Source organism: Mustela putorius, unplaced genomic scaffold, assembly GCF_011764305.1.
Source record: "Mustela putorius furo isolate JIRA1106 unplaced genomic scaffold, ASM1176430v1.1 tig00003834_pilon_pilon_pilon, whole genome shotgun sequence".
Classification (NCBI taxonomy): Eukaryota; Metazoa; Chordata; class Mammalia; order Carnivora; family Mustelidae; genus Mustela; species Mustela putorius.
In genome coordinates this window covers 129,059,666-129,077,777 of record NW_025421987.1, presented here as the reverse complement: position 1 = coordinate 129,077,777, position 18,112 = coordinate 129,059,666, and the positions used below count along the sequence as shown (strand labels likewise).

At 42.4% G+C, this 18,112-nt stretch overlaps 1 protein-coding gene across 4 annotated transcripts; it reads left to right on the top strand.

The window, feature by feature from the left end:
* Positions 1–954: 954 nt before the first annotated feature.
* ZNF620 (zinc finger protein 620) lies at positions 955–14,693 on the top strand. 4 transcript variants are annotated; one of them, XM_045089026.1, is made up of 5 exons: positions 955–1,050; positions 1,303–1,373; positions 9,152–9,278; positions 9,763–9,876; positions 12,121–14,693. In XM_045089026.1, the coding sequence occupies exons 2-5, from the start codon at positions 1,350–1,352 to the stop codon at positions 13,113–13,115; spliced, it is 1,260 nt and encodes a 419-aa protein (XP_044944961.1). In that variant the 5' UTR covers positions 955–1,050; positions 1,303–1,349; the 3' UTR covers positions 13,116–14,693. The 4 variants fall into 4 exon arrangements, with proteins under 4 accessions (XP_044944961.1, XP_004754281.2, XP_044944962.1 ...); XM_004754224.3 differs by having other exon boundaries at positions 980–1,373; XM_045089025.1 differs by lacking the exons at positions 955–1,050; positions 1,303–1,373 and adding an exon at positions 1,774–2,230.
* The last annotated feature ends 3,419 nt before the right edge of the window (positions 14,694–18,112 follow it).

Sequence of the window (18,112 nt, the reverse complement as noted above, 5' to 3'; positions counted from 1 at the left end):
TCTGAAAACTGGCAGAGGAGAAGCTATATGAAATATCTGACTCAATATGAAGGACCCAGTATTCACTCAGAAGGCTGCTGGGCCCTTAGTTGAGATCTGTTTCCTGGCTGGACCTGGAACACAAATCCACATATAGGGTGGGAAACGGATGAAAAGCTAACTGTTAATAGCTCTTTTCCCTAAACTGTGCCACATCTTGGAAGTCTCAACAGCACTTCTATCTTCGAAAGCAAAAAAGACAATTAGAAAACAAAACAGGGGCGCCTGGGTGGCTCAGTGGGTTAAGCCTCTGCCTTCGGCTCAGGTCATGATCTCAGAGTTCTGGGATGGAGCCATGCATCGGGCTCTCTGCTCGGCGGGGAACCTGCTTCCCTTCCTCTCTCTCTGCCTGCTTGTGATCTCTCTCTCTGTCAAATAAATAAATAAAATCTTAGAAAAGAAAAGAAAAGAAAACAACCCGCAAGCATTTACTGTGCGCCAGGCACTACTGTAAGTACTTTGCTAATCCATTAGCTAATTATTAAACCTCAACAGTCCTTTGCGGTTGGTATCACTATTGTGTGAGGGGCTGCTCACACAGCTAAGACCTCCTACAGCCAGGTTTCCGGAGCTATGTAGTCCATGTTCTCCACAAATGCACCGTTGGCTGTTCAAATGGTGGGCCCCGCATACTTCGCCCACTGCAGCGCCGCCACAGAACCTAGCTGGGCAGCTTCAGGACCTGAAGAGCAGCCAGGAGTGACAAACGCCAGCGAAGCCTGGCTGAATCACCAAGAGTGGGTGCTGGATTTTGACAAATGCTTTCTTTCCGTTCCGCGGTCTGAGGGGGCCAGACCATGTCCCCGGGAGGAGCTACCGAGAGAGGGCGCTGCAGGACCCCAGCCTGGAACCCGCAACTCTGGCTCGCAGTCTCAGAGAGAAGGAACAGCGGCTGTAGCCGCTCGGCTGGGGAACCACAGAGACGCGCACGTTTTCACGTTCCTAGAGAGGAGGGGAAACGGCTCTAAGTGTTTCCGGCGGAGCGGGTCCTAAGCTTTCCCGGGAGCGCAGGTTCGCAGCTTTCCCACGCGTTCCCTGTTATCTGCGGCGCTCGGCGGTAGTGGTCTTGGGCTCTGGGTCCGGCTAACGGGGCTGCATCCCCACGGCGTTCTCCAGCACCGGGTTCCCCAGTCCCTGTGGCTCTGGGCTGAGGGGATCCTGGAACAGAGGGGGCCCCCGGCGGAAGACGGCATTTGAGGGGTGCCCGACAGCAGCAGCAGCAGCAGCAGCCCTACTCGTTCGTGCTTCTTACTTTCTCTTCAGCCTCACCTCGAACCCCGAAGGCGCTGTGTGAAGTGGGGACCCCAGCCATGCTCCAGATCACGTGGCGCCAGGTGAGCGAGCATCCTCTCTGCCTCCGTCGTCCCCCTTACCGGCCCTCCCACCCTTAGATGTCGGGTGAGAACAGATGTCAGTCAGCATCCGGAGCCCGAGTTGTCCAGCATCGGTGGAAACGAGACTGGACCCCACATTTAAAGTCACAAGAAAGGCTTTATTGGGGCTTAAGCTCGAGCACAGGGGAGTAGCACAAAGAATCCTCAGGTTGACTCCGAGGAGAGGTCAAGGAGAATTTTTTTTAACCCCACTATTTTTTTTTTTTTTAAGATTTTATTTGTTTGACAGACAGAGTTCACAAGTAGGCAGAGAGGCAGGCGAGGGGGGCGGTGGGAAGCAGGCCCCCGCTGAGCAGAGAGCCCGTTGCGGGGCTCGATTCCAGGATCCTGGGACCATGACCTGAGACGAAGGCAGAAGCTTTAACCCACTGAGCCACCCAGGAGCCCCTCAAGGAGAATTTTTAATAAGATACTTAGGTAGGAAGATTGTGCCGTCTAAGCAAGTAGAGCCGGGCATTTATTAGCACCTACACACTTAAAGGTCATGTTTCTTCATGCATCGCTTGCGTCATGAGCTTGTTAAATCTCCACCCCCTGGGTATGAGTTTTAGTATTATAATGAGGGAAAAGTCGTGAAAGTTCAGCACTCGTGTGGATCTTGGAGGAGACTGGTTTGGACCGGTCGGGGCTTGCTGCTTAGCGGATGCTTTGCTCTGAAAGCAGTGATCACAGCCAGCAGGGAGTTGTGCTAGAAAAGCATTAACGGCCGGCGGGCAGCGGGGAGGTGCATGGGAGCTCCTTCCCGAGGTTCCCGTTTGACAGGCTTGTGGCTTTCATTGTGCGGCTGTCACTATCAGGTACGTGTTCCGGCAGAGGAGGTGGAGTTGAGAGGGACGGAGAGATCAGAATGCCCAAACTAAGACATAATTAGGATGGAAAGGCAAGTGTGAGGGGTTGATTGGGATAGATTTGCAGTGGAGGCTGAAAAGTAGAAATCCGCATCATTGCATATTGTGAAGACCCTTTTCACCTCTGTTTACAAGAGTGTTCTCTTCCCTTGGACAAAGTAATTCTAGTTTTTGTTGTTGTTGTTGTATTTGTTTTTGTTTTGATAGATTCCATTGGATTTTTACGTAGACATGTCATCTACAAATAAAGACGGTTTTACTTTTTTCTTTCCTGTCTGGATACCTTTTCTTTCTTTTTCTTGCCTAACTTCACTGGCACTTAATGTTGAGTACAGGTGGTGAGGGCAGATACCCTTGTCTTATTTGTGATCTCAAGTGAAAGCATTCGATATTTCTCAGTTAAAGCCGACATAGGTTTTGTTTTGTTTTGTAAATGCCCCATATTACATTGATCATGTTCTGTGCCTTGCTTGCTGAGAATTTTTATCAAGAGTGGGTGCTGGATTTTGACAAATGCTTTCTTTCCTTTTCTTTTTCTGTTGTGTTATGTTAGTTACCATAAAATACATCGTTAGTTTTTGATGCAGTGTTCAAGATTGTTTATGCACCACACCCAGTGCTCCATGCAGTATGTGCCCTCCCTAATACCCACCACCAGGCTCACCCATTCCCCCCACCCCCCTCCCCTCCTAAACCCTCAGTTTGTTTCTCAGAGCCCACATTATATCATGGTTCATCTCCCCCTCCGATTTCCACGTCCCCCTTCATTTTTCTTTTCCTTCTAATGTCCTCCATGCTATTCCTTATGTTCCACAAGTGAAACCCTATGATAATTGACTATCTCTGCTTGACTTAGTTTGCTTAGCATAATCTCTTCCAGTCCTGTCCATGTTGATACAAAATTTGGAAATTCATCCTTTCTGATGACTGAGTAAAATTCCATGTGTATATGAACCAACCACGTTTTCTTTATCCATTACTCTGTTGAAGGGCATCTTGGCTCCTTCCACAGTTTGACTATTGTGGACATTAGTGGGTACGTAGGGGTATGAACATAGGGGTACGTATGGCTCTTTTCACTGTATCTGTGTCTTTGGGGTAAATACCCAGTAGTGCATTTGCTGCGTGACAAATGCTTTTTCTATGTTGTTTTAGAGGACTTTATGGTTTTTCTATTTTAGTTTCTTAATATGGTGAATTACATTAATTTTTCAAATGTTCAACCAACTTTGCATTCCTTAAATAAAAACCATTTGGTCATTTGTATTATTCTTTTACTGTATTTTGGATTCTCTTTTGTTAAAATTTTGTTTAGAACTTTTGCACTATGTTTGTAAGGGGTATCGATCTGCAATTTTCTTGTCGTGACTGTCCATTGATTAAATAAGTTGGAAAGTATTCTGCCCTCTTGAGTATTTTGGAAGAATTTGTGTAGAAGTATTTGGTAGAATTTCTTCCTTAAATATTTATTCCTTAAATATTTGGTAGAATTCACCAGTGAAGCCACTTAGGTGTAGAGTTTTCTTTCTAATAACTTTAATTAATTAATTTATTTATTTATTAAAGATTTTATTTATTTATTTGACAGAGAAAAATCACAAGTAAGTAGAGAGGCAGGCAGAGAGAGAGAGAAGGAAACAGGCTCCCTGCCAAACAGAGCAGAGAGCCTTACGTGGAACTTGATCCCAGAACCCTGAGATCATGACCTGAGCCGAAAGCTGAGGCTTAACCCACTGAGCCACCCAGGCACCCATGATAACTTTTATTTTTAATTTTTATTTTTTTTAAGATTTTATTTTTATTTATTTGACAGATAGATCACAAGGAGGCAGAGGGAGGCAGAGAGCGGGAGGGGGAAGCAAGCTCCCCACCTAACAGAGAGCCCAATACCGGGCCAGATCCCAGGACCCTGGGATTATGACCTGAGCCGAAGGCAGAGTCTTTTTAACCCACGGAGACACCCAGGCGCCCCGGTGATAACTTTTAGAATACAGTTTCAGTTCTTCTCCTTAATGAGTGTTGTTAATTTGTCTCTTTGAAGAAATTTGTCAATTTTTAAATAGGCTATAGACATTAATGGCATAAAGTTGTTAATAATATTTTCTTATCCTTTTATTATCTGCAGTTTTTTTGAATTAATATTGCCAATTTATTTTTTCTCTTTTATTTCTGATTAATCTAACCAGAGATTTATAAGTTGCATTGATCTTCACAAAATACCAGTTTTTGCTTTTGCTAATTTTTTTTATTGTTTTTTGTCAGTTTTACGTTGGATCTCCACTTGGATCTTTATTTTGTTTGTTCTACTTAGTTTGTGTTAAATTTGCTGTTTTTCTAGATTCTAAAGGTGAATCTGAGGTCAGTGATTTAAGACCTTCTCTCCTTTTTAAATTTTGTAACACAGGCATTTAATATTATAAATGTCTTCCTAAGTACTGCTTTAGCGCATCCCTCATTTTGGTACATTGTGTTTTCATTTTCCTTGAGTTCAAAACACTTTCTGCATTCTTTTATGTTTTATTCTTTGATCTGTGTGTTATTTAGAAGGGTGTTATTTAGTTCATAAATATTTGGGAATGTTCCATGTGTCTGTCTGTTACTTCTAATTTTTTTTTAAAGATTTTTGTTTATTATTTATTTATTTGACAGACAGATCACAAGTAGTCAGAGAGGCAGGCAGAGAGAGAGGAGGAAGCAGGTCCCTGCTGAGCAGAGGAGCCCGATGCAGGGCTCCATCCCAGGACCCTGAGACCATGACATGAGCCAAAGGCAGAGGCCTTAACCCACTGAGCCACCCAGGTGCCCCTGTTACTTTTAATTTAATTCTGTTGTGGTTAGTGAACATTCTTTGCATGACTTGATTTCTTTTTCTTTTATGGTCCAGAATATGGTCTACTTTACAAAATGTTTCTTGGACACCTGAGAAGATAGTATTCTGCTGTTTTGGGGTGGAGTGTTCTGTAAATGTCCATTAAGTCAGGTTGGGTAATATATTATTTATGTTTGCTAAATCCTTGTTGAGAAGGGTTATTGAAATTTCCATCTATAATTAGGGATTTCTCTATTTCTCTTGCAGTTTTTTCAGTTTGCTTTATGTATTTTGAAGCTTTGTTACTAACTGCATAAACATGTAGAATTGTTATGTCTTCATGATGACCTAATCCCTTTATGGTCATAAATGACTTTCTTTATCTCTTAATATTCTTTGCTCTGGGGCATCTGGGTGGCTTAGTGGGGTAAGCCTCTGACTTCGGCTTAAGTCATGATCTCGGGTTCCTGGGACCTAGCTCTGTGTTGGGCTCTGAGCTCAGAGGGGAGTCTGCTTGAGGATTCTCTCCCTTTTTCCTCCCCAAAATAAATTAATTAATCTTTAAAAAAATATTATTTGCTCTGAAAAATACATTGCCTTAAGTCAATAGAGCCATTCCCAGCTTTTTTTGATTAGTATATATATGTTTTACATCTTTTTGCTTTTAACTTATTCTTGTCTTTACATGTAATATGCATTTCTTGAAGGCAGCACATAGTAGGCCCTTGCTTTTTAGAAAATCTAATCTGATAGTGTTTACTGGTTAGGATGTTTAGATTATGTATATTTGGCATAATTATTGGTATGGTTAGATTTGAATCTGTCATCTTCCTAATTGTTTTCTAATTGTCCTGTCTGTTCTTTGTTCCCTTTTCTCTTGATTTTCCACCTTCTTTAGGATTAATAGTATGTTTTACTCCATGTTTTCCTTTTTGTTGGCTATATATAAACTATAACTGTGTTACTATTAGAAATTGCTGTAGGGTTTGTAGTATGCATCTTTAGTTTATCACAGTTTACCTTCAATTTATTGTCCTTTAGGCTTTTTGAGGTTCTCTCACTACTCCCTGATGGCTCTGTTCTTTTTGCCTTCAATCTTTTTCTGTTTCCTTTTTGGTTAGTTTTTATTGCTATGCCTTCAAGTTCACAAGTTTTTTTTTTTTTTTCTTCAGTGTCGAATTTGCTGTCAATCCCATGAATTGTATTTTTCATCTCACACATAGCAGTTTTCATATGTAGAAGTTTGATTTGGGTCTTTATAAAAGTATATCTTTGGGGTGCCTGTGTGGCTCAGGTGGTTAAGTGTCAGACTCTTGATTTCTGCTCAGGTCGTGTTCTCAAGATGGTGAGATCCAGCTGCATCAGGATCAAGCCAAGTGTAGAGCTCCATGCTCAAAGAGGAGTCTGCTTGAATGAGATTCTCTTCTTCTCCCTCTGCCCCTCTCCCCCAGCTCACACGTGCATGCTCTCTCTCTCAAATAAAGAAATCTTTACATACATATTTCTTTATAAATATGATATAAAGAAATATGTATGTAAAGATATACATACACACATACATACAACTTGTTTCTATTTCACTTTGAATATTTGGAATACATTTATAATAACTGCTTTAATGTCCATCTCTTTAATGCTAACATTTATCAGTTCTGGGTTGATTTTGATTGCCTGGTCTTGTTAGGTCACCTATTCCTGCCTCTTTGAATGCCTAGTAACGTATGATTGAATGCCAGATATTGTAACTTTTATCTTGTTTGATTCTAGGTTTTTTTAGTCCCCAAAATAGTTTCTTTAAAAAAATATTTTTTAAAGATTTTATTTTTAAGTAATTCCTATATCCAACCTATATCCAACATGGGGCTTGAACTTAAAACCTTGAGATCAAGAGTCGCATACACTGAGCCAGCCAGGCGCCCCTTCCTAAAATATTCTTCAGTCTTTTCTGGAATCAGGTTCAGTTACTTGGAAACAGTTTGGTTCTTTCTGGTTCTGATATTTATTATTTGCTAGTAGAATCTGGAAAGTAGAATTCTGGTCAGCCTAGGAGTAATTATTCTCCGCTACTGAGGCAAGAGTTTCCCGAGAACTCTATCTAGTGGCCTATGAATTATGAAAGTTTCCAATGTGGATAGTGGAAGTAGGCACTGTTTCTGGCCCTGTGTGAATGCCAGACATTGTGTCCTTCAGTCCTTTCAAATGATCCTTTCTCTGGCTTTGAGTAGTTTCCACACACCTGTGCCCACTCGAGTGAACCCTCTGCAGATAATTGTTTTTTTTTCTCTGTGCAGCTCTCTTCTCTATGGTATTCTGTCTCTAAACTCCACTGTCTTGGTCTCCTTAGAAGCTACCAGGGAATCTGCTCAGCTTTGCCTCATTTCCTCCTCCCTGTGTTGCAGCCTGGAAACTCATAGTAGTAAGCATGGCAACTCACAGGACTCACCTTGTCATTTCCTGTCCCTATGGGATTGTTATCCTCCATTGCTGTCACCTAGTATCTGATAACTTGTTTTGTGTAATTTGTCTTGTTTTGGTTTAGGCAGGATAAACCCAATCGCTTTGACTCCATTTGAATGAAAAACAGAGGTTTTCACTCAGCATTTTTATATTTTATTTTTTTAAATTCATTCATTTGAGAGAGAGATTGGGAGAAGGGGAGAGGGGGAGAAAGAATCCCAGGCAGACTCCATACCGAGTGTGGAACTTGATGCAGGGCCCATCTCATGAAGCTGAGATCACAATCTGAGCAGAAATCAAGAGTCTGAGGCTTAACTGACTGAGCCACCCAGGGGCTCCTTCGCTCAGCACTTTTAAAAACATTTCCCCTTTACTTTTGCCCTATTGTCTGTTGCCATCTTTACTCCACAGTCTTTGTGTATGTATGTGTATTTCCTGCTCTGAAGTCCTTTAGGATTTTTTTTTTTTTTAAGATTTTATTTATCCCTTTGAGAGAGAGTGAGAGAAGCATGAAGGGGGAGAAGGTCAGAGGGAGAAGCCGACTCCCCATGGACGTGGGAGCCCCATACCAGACTCGATTCCAGGACTCCGGGATCATGACCTGAGCGAAGGCAGTTGCTTAACCAACTGAGCCACCCAGGCACCCAGGATTTTTTTTTTTTAATGTTTTCATTTTTCTGAGACTTCTCAGTGATCTTGTGTAGGTATTTTTCATTTACTACTCTGAGTACTTGTCGGTCCTCTCTCCTCCCTGGTGCTTTTAAACAGATAGAATTACCAAGTTTTAAAAAGCAGAGCACAGGGCGCCTGGGTGGCTCAGTGGGTTAAGCTCTGCCTTCGACTTAGGTCATGACCTCAGGGTTGTGGGATCGAGCCCTACATTGGGCTCTCTGCTTGACAGGGAGACTGCTTACCCCTTTCTCTCTTCCCCCTGCCTCTCTACCTACTTGTGATCTCTCTATCTCTCTGTCAAATAAATAAATAAAATCTTAAAAAAGAAAAAAAAAAAAGCAGAGCACACTTAAAAAAAATCCTAAGCTCATTCTTGGTTTTGTATGATGATCAGCCTCCTTTTTGTTTGCTTCCCCCTCTGCCAGCAGTTAACATTCAGCTTTCTCTGCTCTTCTAATTTAGTACATTCATCCTTTCTGTCTTCTAAAATTCTGTTAACATCCTTGGTCTCCTTAGACTCTTCTCCTCGTGGGCCATTATATTACTGTCACTTTAGTGGGATTAGGGTGGGAGTGGAGATCAGTACAAAAGTGCTGTGGGCTGTGTTTATACAGATGTTCTCTGTGCATGTGCACACAAAACCCTTGGAAAGGAGCCAGAGGGACAGGCACATAGAGCAGGGCCTGGCAGAGTCAACACAGAGGTCAGCAGGGGAAGGAGGGGCTGTTTGTGGGGATGACCACACAGAGGTACAGTGGGTCTTGGACTCTCCTGTTGATGAGGGTGATGCCAGCTGAGGGCTGGCCCCCAAGGGCATTAGAAGGCACTGGAGAACTGTCCTTGGCAGTACCACCACATCCAGTAGATCTCTGCCCCAATACTTAGGCTCCTCTGCCTTCACACAGAGTTTGAGCAGGAACCTGTTGTTTCAGGAGCCAGTGACCTTTGAGGACGTGGCTGTGTACTTCACCCAGAATGAATGGGTTATCCTGGACCCTTCACAGAGGGCCCTGTACCGAGAGGTGATGCTGGAGAATTATGCAAATGTGGCTTCCCTGGGTAAGGACTCCCTTCTCCCTTCTGTTGTCTTTCTCTGTCTTTTGTGCATCCTGGCTTCTTCTTTTAGACATCGTGTCCTCTCTGATAACCCTTATGGGCAGTTGCTCCAAAGGCTGAGCTTCTCAGAGGCTACTGGTTGGGGAGAGTTTCAGGTTCCCTGGTTTTGAAACCTGCTGTCCCCCTGGCCCTGGGAGGAACTCTGCCCCATGCTTGGAGGGAAAGGAAGAGCTCTTGGGAGCTCAGCAGAGCCCTTTGTCTCTGTCTTCCAAGTTCTATGAAGAAGATCTGGGACTCACTCGTGTGAATGGGGGTTATTCCAGGACTCTGCCCCCATTTGTGGGAATTTTCTTTCTTCTAAGATAGCGCAGGCTAACTTCTCTTCATTTCCCTCCCTGACTCAGTGAAGAAAAGTAAAGACAGTCAAGAGGGGACCTTGCTTCCTGATTCCCTTTACTTTTTGTTCCTGTTTCTTTCTCCTGGGCAGCTTTTCTATTCACCAGACCTGTTCTGGTCTCCCAGCTAGAGCGAGGGGAGCTGCCATGGGGCCTGGAACCCTGGGAGCCTGCGGACAGGGAAGCTCTCAGAGGCATCTGTCCAGGTGAGCACGAGAACCTACCAGCTGCCTTTTTTGCTTAGCCTGCTTTCCTATATTCACATTTGAATGTGTGTGAGACTTCTTTCTTCTAGAATCATTATATGTGATTCTGTGTTCATGGTAGTAGCCTCCCTCTAATGAGGAAGGGCCAGTCTCTTCCAGGGAAGGCATGGCTGCAAGATTTCTCTGCATGTTCACCTTTGCCTTTCTACCTCTCCACCTGTTAAGGGACAGCATGTGACTGAGCGGGCAGCTCTTCAGGCATGAGGGCTCTTTTGAAACCTGTCTTGTGGAAAGTCTATTTTTCCACCAGTTTGTGTTACAGAGATGAGGATGTCAACCACCTTAGAAGGAAAATAGGCTTCTGGGGCCTATCTGGCCATCCACATATTCACAGCGTATATTCTTTCTTCCTTTCTTTCTTTCTTTTTTTTTTTTTTTTAAAGATTTTATTTATTTATTTGATTGACAGAGATAGCAGGTAGGCAGAGAAGCAGGCAGAGAGAGAGGAGGAAGCAGGCTCCCCGCTGAGCAGAAAGCCTGATGCGGGATCATGACCTGAGCTGAAGGCAGAGGCTTTAACCCAGTGAGCCACCCAGGTGCCCCCAGTACATTATTTCTATGGGAACATTTTTTTTTTAAAGTAAACTCTATCCCTTGTATGGGGCTCAAACTCACAATCCTGAGATCAAGAGTTGCATATTGTACTGACTGAGCCAACTGAACTCCTCTTTCTGGGAAACTGAATTACGAGTTCCCAAACACTGACTTAAATAAAAATAAAAATAAAAAAATTTACAATTGAAAAAATTATTTAAAAATAAAAAATTCTTTTTCACAATGGAGATTTTCCCACATACGCAGACACCAGCACAGCACACCCCGTTATTCCTTTGCCTCAACACCCACCTGAAGCCTGTCATTTTTCCCCTACAGACTCTTAAAAAAAACTTTGATTTTAACAGCTGAGCTTTTGAAACAAAACTTGGTATAACAGAAAGGTGAATGGCTTCCTCATTTTGATTGATATGCGAATGAAAAATAACACGGTGTACTTTTTCCTGCCTTTGTTACTCTTTTTCACCCCTGCTCTGCCTGTAAAATTTCATGTGCTCTTCAGACTCTTCACAGAGAATGTCCATAAGTAATTCCCAACTCCCTCCCACCCAGGACTTCAGGTTATCTGTGTAAAAAGCATTTTTAAACAGTTCGCTTGTAAACACACAAGGTTGCCCTGGCCCAGTGCTGAAGATTATATTAGCCTGCAAAAGGCCTTAATAGGAGAGGGAAAATTGCCTTGGGTTTTCTCTGTTTCACATTCTCAATATCATAGTAAACTATACACAGCTTGTACAGTACTGTAGGAAAAGCACCAGAGTCATTACCAGATCCTCCCTAAGGCTTACGTCTATTCTTGGAAGGGTTCCTCACACGTGCAGTGCATGCTATTTTGTTTTAGTTTTTTAAAGACTTTATTTATTTGACAGAGAGATGGGGAGTGCACAAGCAGAGAGGGGAAGTGGCAGACAGAGGGTGAGGGAGAGAGGGAGAAAAAGTCTCTCCGCTGAGTAGGGAGCCTAATGTGGGGCTCAATACCATGAGCCAAAGGCAGATGCTTAACGACTGAGCTGCCCAGGGACCCTTGCTCTTTTATTTTAGAAGCCAGCCTCAGTGTCTTCCCCTTTCCTTCCAGCTATGGTGTGTTAGCCCACCATAGTTCCCTTAGCCATTGCGTAGGAGGCTGCCACTTTACTGGTGTCAGCCTGGTGACAGAGACCATTCTCTTTTCAAAGATTATGACATGGATAATGTTGTAAAAAATAAGCAGCTTTTAAGGAATCAGTTGTGGGACCCTTTGTAGTTTGAGCTGCTTGACCTGCCCCTTCTTCAATCTGGTGGTCTTCCTCTGACCCTGGGGTCTCTATTCATCACTTGTCCATACATTCTTATCTCACCCATTCACTCAGGAGAAAGTGGTTGGTCTTCCCACCCTAGTAGGTAACAGTCTTTGCTGTTTTCCAGTCTTTACACTCTTATAAGGCCACTCTCCTGGCCTTGTTTGCCTTCCACCCATAGTATCTTTCACGTGTGGGGCTCTGCTGTGTGGTTGTCTTTGGTAGTCATTTTGTGTACCTGTAGGAAAATAGTTACATAGAGCAGATGAGAACAACTTGATCCTTTTCCCCTTCAGCACTGTCAGAGGCTAACACTTGTGTTGGTTTTTTTTTTTTCCTCACATGATGTCAGGAGGTGAGGCCAGAGCTGAGAAGGAAGAATCAACTCCAAAGGAACACATTTCTAAAGAAATAGAGTCCCACAGACTGACATTAGGAGGGCTGCCAGGGAATGTTCCCCAGCGCCTGGACTTTGGGAGCAGCCTAGAGCAGCAGCATGGTCACTGGATAGCTAAGAAGACCATGTCAAAGAGGAGAGATTTCACAGCTGGGCCAACCAGCCATCTCAACGACTGCACTGTCGGGAGTGAGGAGCACTGTGAGAAATCTGGGAAAAACATTAATGTTAGCACACAACTCCTGGATCAGACAGTTCCTAGTGGTCAGATATCATATGAATGTAGAAAATGTGGCAGATATTTTAGTCGAATGGCAGATTTTCAGGGATGTCACACTGGTGAAAGGTCTTTCAAATGCAAAGAATGTGGAAAAGCCTTCAGATACAACTCATTACTTATTCGACATCAGGTAATTCACACTGGAAAGAAACCATTTAAATGTAAAGAATGTGGAAAAGGTTTAAGTTCAGACACAGCCTTGATTCAGCATCAGAGAATCCACACTGGAGAGAAGCCCTATGAATGTAAGGAGTGCGGCAAGGCCTTCATTAGCAGTTCTGTTTTCCTCCAGCACCAGAGGTTCCACACTGGGGAGAAACTCTATGAATGTAATGAATGTTGGAAGACTTTCAGTTGTAGCTCAAGCTTTATCGTCCATCAACGAGTGCACACTGGGGAGAAACACTATGAATGTAAAGAGTGCGGGAAACGGCTAAGCTCCCCCACAGCCTTGACTCAGCATCAGCGCATTCACACAGGGGAGAAACCTTTTGAATGTAAGGAGTGTGGGAAGGCCTTTAGTCAGAAAATCACCCTGGTCCAGCATGAGCGAGTTCACACCGGTGAGAAACCGTACGAGTGTGAGGTGTGTGGGAAAACCTTCAGCTGGTGTGGGCGATTTACACTGCATCGGAAACTACACACACAGAAGATACCTGTGCAAGAGTAAGGTGGTCTGCAGCTGGGCGTGCTGTGCCTCTTTGTTTCTCCCCTTTCGTGTTCTTCACTAGTGCGCTCTTTACAGTTAGAAAAGAAGAAACAAATCCCCAAACTCAAATGTACAAAGAAATGTAACTGGCTGTGACTCTGGATTTTGTGGTGTCCCTGAGTGCCCCTCAGGACGGATGAGGGATGGGTGGGAGGACCTACGTCAGAGAACACCACTGTGAATTACCAAAACTCCAGGCTTTAAGAGGAGATCTTAAAAAGATTCTAGAGAAAACAAAAGTTCAGGAATAAGAATGCACTGGATTTCATAACAGCAGTCTTGAAAGTTAGAGGACAGTGGTATATTCCTGCAAAATTCTAAGGGAAAATAAGTTCCACCCATTATTCAGTACCCTCAAATGTGAATTGAGTATAAACTTGTAGATTTTCAACCTTTGTCTCCCATGCATCCATTCTCAGGTGTGCAACACTAAACCAGGGATCAGCCAAAAAAGAAAAAGATAACGTGAATACCCTATCACAGTCTATATTAGGAGTCTCCTAAACTCAGAAACAGAGGGCCTTTATCCCTGTGGAGCCATCTGTATTTTGGAGGATATTCCTAGTAGGCTACAGGTTTTCAGAGACCTACCTCAGGTGCAGTGCCCACCCACACCACTACTCTATAGTCCCTTCTCAATGCTCGGTTGTAGTCTGTGCCTTTGCAAAAGTTGAGGTATATATACCCTTTGAGTCAAATGCAAGGCCCTATTTATCAAAAATTCGTCCATCTCATTGCTCTTCCAAGTGACCTCACGGCAGGAAGCATTTCCTTGCAACTTCACTTTGTTCTATCTTATCACAGAAGAAGCATCCGTTATTATCTGTTACCAGTGGAGACGAGGGGAGATATAAATGTGTTCCGTTTTTAGCATCCCTCTTTTGCAAGCTGCTTGACTTTGCCCATTGCAGGAAGCAGAGTAGTGGATAACAACACAGAGCCAGGTGTGAGCCCAGGTGTATCACCTTGGTTAAGTTACAGACACTACTAATTTCCTTATCTGTAAAATCTGGATGATGGTCTACCTCATATGTTTGTGTTGAGGATTAACTGCATTAATACATGCAGGAGTGCTTAGAACAATGACTAGAACCTGGTAAACAATAGTGTTATTTATTATAATACCATTGCTAAGTGATGACTTATGTATATACCAGTGAAACAGTCACCACAGTCAAGATCATAAGCAGAGCCATCACCCCCCAAAATTACTTATGCCCCTTGGTAATCCCTCTCATAGCTTTTCACAGCAAGTGCTGATCTGCTGTCACATTGGATGAGTTTTGCTTTTCTATGATTTTACAAAAAGACTATTTTGTGTACTTTTTTTGGGGGGGGGGTCTGGTGTCTTTCAGCATAAATTATTTTGATATTTATATAACATCTTCATTATATATCAGTGGTTCTTTTTGGGGAGGGGTGGCTGAACAGTATTCCACTATGGAAATAACAAAAATTGTTCATTCATCTCCTGATGGCCATTTGGGTTTCCAGTTTTTGGTTATTACGAATAAAGCTGCTATGAATATTTGTGTTTAAGTCTTTGTAATGGTGTATACTTTTGTTTCTCTTGGGTAAATAAGGAATGGAATGCCTGTGTCATAAGGTAGGTACATATTTACATTTTGAAAAAAGATTTTATTCAAAGAGGGAGAGAGAGCATGTGCCCTCATAGGAGCAGGGTGGGAGGTTGGGGAAGGAGAAGCAGACTCCCTGCAGATCAGGGAGCCTGGATGCCCCAACATGGGGTTCGATCCCAGAACCCTGAGATCATTACCTGAGCCAAAGTCAGATGCTTAACTTACTGAGCCATCCAGGTGCGTGCCTCAGTATATATTTACATTTTTAAGAATCTTCAAAACTTCTATAAAGAAGTTGTACCATTTTATATCCATACCAGCATGTAGGAGAGTTATACTCTCATGTCTTCATCTTTGACTATGCTTAATACTGTTTTAAATTTTAGCTCTTAAATAAGTGTAATGCTGTCTTCTTACAATTTTACTTTGCATTTCCGTAATGACTAATGATGTTGAACACTTTCATGTGCTTATTTGCCTTCCATATGTCTTAGGTTAAATGACCATATCTTTTGCCTATGTTTTTATTGGGTTTTCTTTTTATTGATATTTGGGAGGTCTTTTTTTTTTTTTATTTTTTTTTAAGATTTTATTTACTTATTCGACAGACAGATCACAAGTAGGCAGAGAGAGAGAGAGACAGAGGGAAGCAGGCTCCCTGCTGAGCAGAGAGCCCAATGTGGGACTCAATCCCAGGACCCTCAGATCATGACCTGAGCCGAAGGCAGAGGCTTAACCCACTGAGCCACCCAGGCACCCCGATATTTGGGAGGTCTTTTTGAGATGGGGAGTTCTTTATATATTGTGGATACAAGTCCTTTTTCAGATACATTATTTGTGAACATTTTCTCCCATGGGGCTGGGCTTTTCATTCTCTTAATTTTTTTTTTTTTTAAAGATTTTATGTATTTGAGAGAGAGATTGAGTATGAGCAGGGTTTGGTGGGAGGGACTAAGGGAGAGGGGTAAAATGGGGAGCCTGGTGCGGGGCTCAATTCCAGGACCTTGAGATCATGACCCAAGTGAAAGCTAGATGCTTAACCAACTGAGCTCCCCCGGTGTCCCTCATTCTCTTAATCTTTTGAAGAGCAGAAGTCTTGTTAATGAGGTCCAATATAACAGTTTGTTCACTTATGGATTATGCCTTTCATGTCATATTTAAGAAATTCTTGCCCTACCCAAGATTGTTTCCCCCCGTTTTTCTTCCTAGAAGTTTTGTAATTTTAGATTTTATGTTATGTCATCTATTTTTGTCTTAAATTTTGTGTAGGGTATGAAGTATGCCTCTAAGTTCCTTCCTTTCTCCTCTTCATGCCTTTTTAGGTGCATATCCTAGTTTTGAAAATGACTCCTCCACTGAATTGCCTTTGCACCATTGTTGCAAATTAGTTGTCCATACAGGTGTGGGCCTACTTTGAGATTCTATTTGTTCCATTGGTCTGTTTGTCTTGATGCCATTGCCTTAATTACTGTAGTTTTTCTAAGTATTGAAGTCACACAGTGTTAGTTTTCCTATTGTGTTTTACCAAAGTTGTTTTGGCCATTCTAGGTCCTTTGCACTTCATAGGAGTTTTAGAATCAGTTTGCAAATTTTTATAAAGCATATCCAGGGATTTCGGTTGAGATTGTCTGACTCTTTAGATCAATTTTGGGGAGAACTCACATCTCAAATGTATAGTCTTAACTCAAAAACATGGCAAATATCTCATTTGGATCTTTATTTGAGCAGTGTTTTGTAATTTTTAATGTATAGGTCTTTCACACCTTTTGTCAGATTTGTCTAGGTATGTCTATTATAGACATGCTATCGTCTATTTTTTGATGCTATTATAATAGTAAATTTCTAAATGTTCATTGATGGCATATAGAAATGCACTTGATTTTTGTATTGACCTTGTATCCTGCAATATTGCACAACTCACTTATTCTAATAACATTTTTAAGATTCTGTAGGATTTTTTAACATTGATCATGTTCATAACCATTTTACTTCTTTCCAATTCTGGATCTTTTTTCTTGCCTTATTGCACTGACTAGTGGCTTGGGGATAGTGTGTTTTTAGGGAGAGCCAGTCCTTGTGATATTGACCAGGTGAGGGACATCCAGCTCCAGATTTTTAATTTTGCTGATATGAGCAAGCTCCCTGATAGCTGTAAAAGCACTCAAGTTTCCCACCTCCTGGTTCACTGTGCTTTCTAGCTGCCTGTACATCAGCACTGCCTATATACTCTGTCCCTCTGGTGAGGCGGTTCTGGGAAAGAATGGGACTTTTGCATGCTCCCAGTTTTCTCCTCTGATTCCCATGATTCCAATTCTCATTTTCACAACTTGGGGATTTTTGTTTGGGTCTACCAAAACTTTCTCATTTATTCTCCCTGCACTCTAATACCAGATAGAGGAATACCATGCCCAGTATTGTCCCCCTTCAAGTTAGATCTGATTGTGATAACTGGCTAATACTTTTTTTTCCCCTAAGATTTTATTTCTTTGAGAGCAAGCGAGCAAGTGATCATAAGCAGGGGAAGCAGCAGAGGGAGAGGGAGAAGCAGATTTCGCTGAGCAGCGATCCCCATGTGAGGCTCCATCCCCAGGACCCTGGGATCATGACCTGAGCCAAAGAGAGATGCTTAACTGAATGAGCCACCCATGCACCCCTGGCTAACACTTAAGGGTTTGTGATGTATATGTGTATATGTGCACCCATCTTTCTAGATTAATTAGTTGTTCATTTTGATCAGCTTAGAGAAGAGGCAGTTTGGAAATAGAGGTCTTCATCATGCTGTTGTTCCTGGAAATCTAATTCATTTACTTAAAACAATTGTACAGAAGCTTTACAATAAAAATACAGGAAATTTTATAAAATATATGTTTTCTGTGGTAGAAAAAATCTCAGCATTAGGCTGAGATTGGTCCGTGGTGATTCTAATTCTTGCATTCATGCCCTTGTGTATCTCATCTAATATTGTATTATGAGAGGCCTGTCTTGGTAGTACATTGAGGTGATGATGGTGCATGACTTCTAAAGCTATGTCATCACACTGCAGTTGGCCTTGACATTTTTTTTTTATTTAAAAAAAGGTTTTATCTAATTTTTAAATAAACTGTACACCCAATGTGGGGCTTGAACTCATGACCTGAGATCAAGCGTCACATGCTCCACCAACTGAGGCAGCCAGGTGCCCCTGGCCTTGGCCTTTTGGATTGCTTACTTTAGGTAGAAACCTGTAGGAAAATTGTGAGGACACAACTGTGTGCAGAAACCCATGTGGGAAGGGACTGAAGTTTCACAGCAGTAACCAGTAATTTAAGTTTATATGTAAGCAGCCCCAGGTGACTCCTGCATGGAACTTCATGAGAGATCCCAAGCTGGGATCTTCCA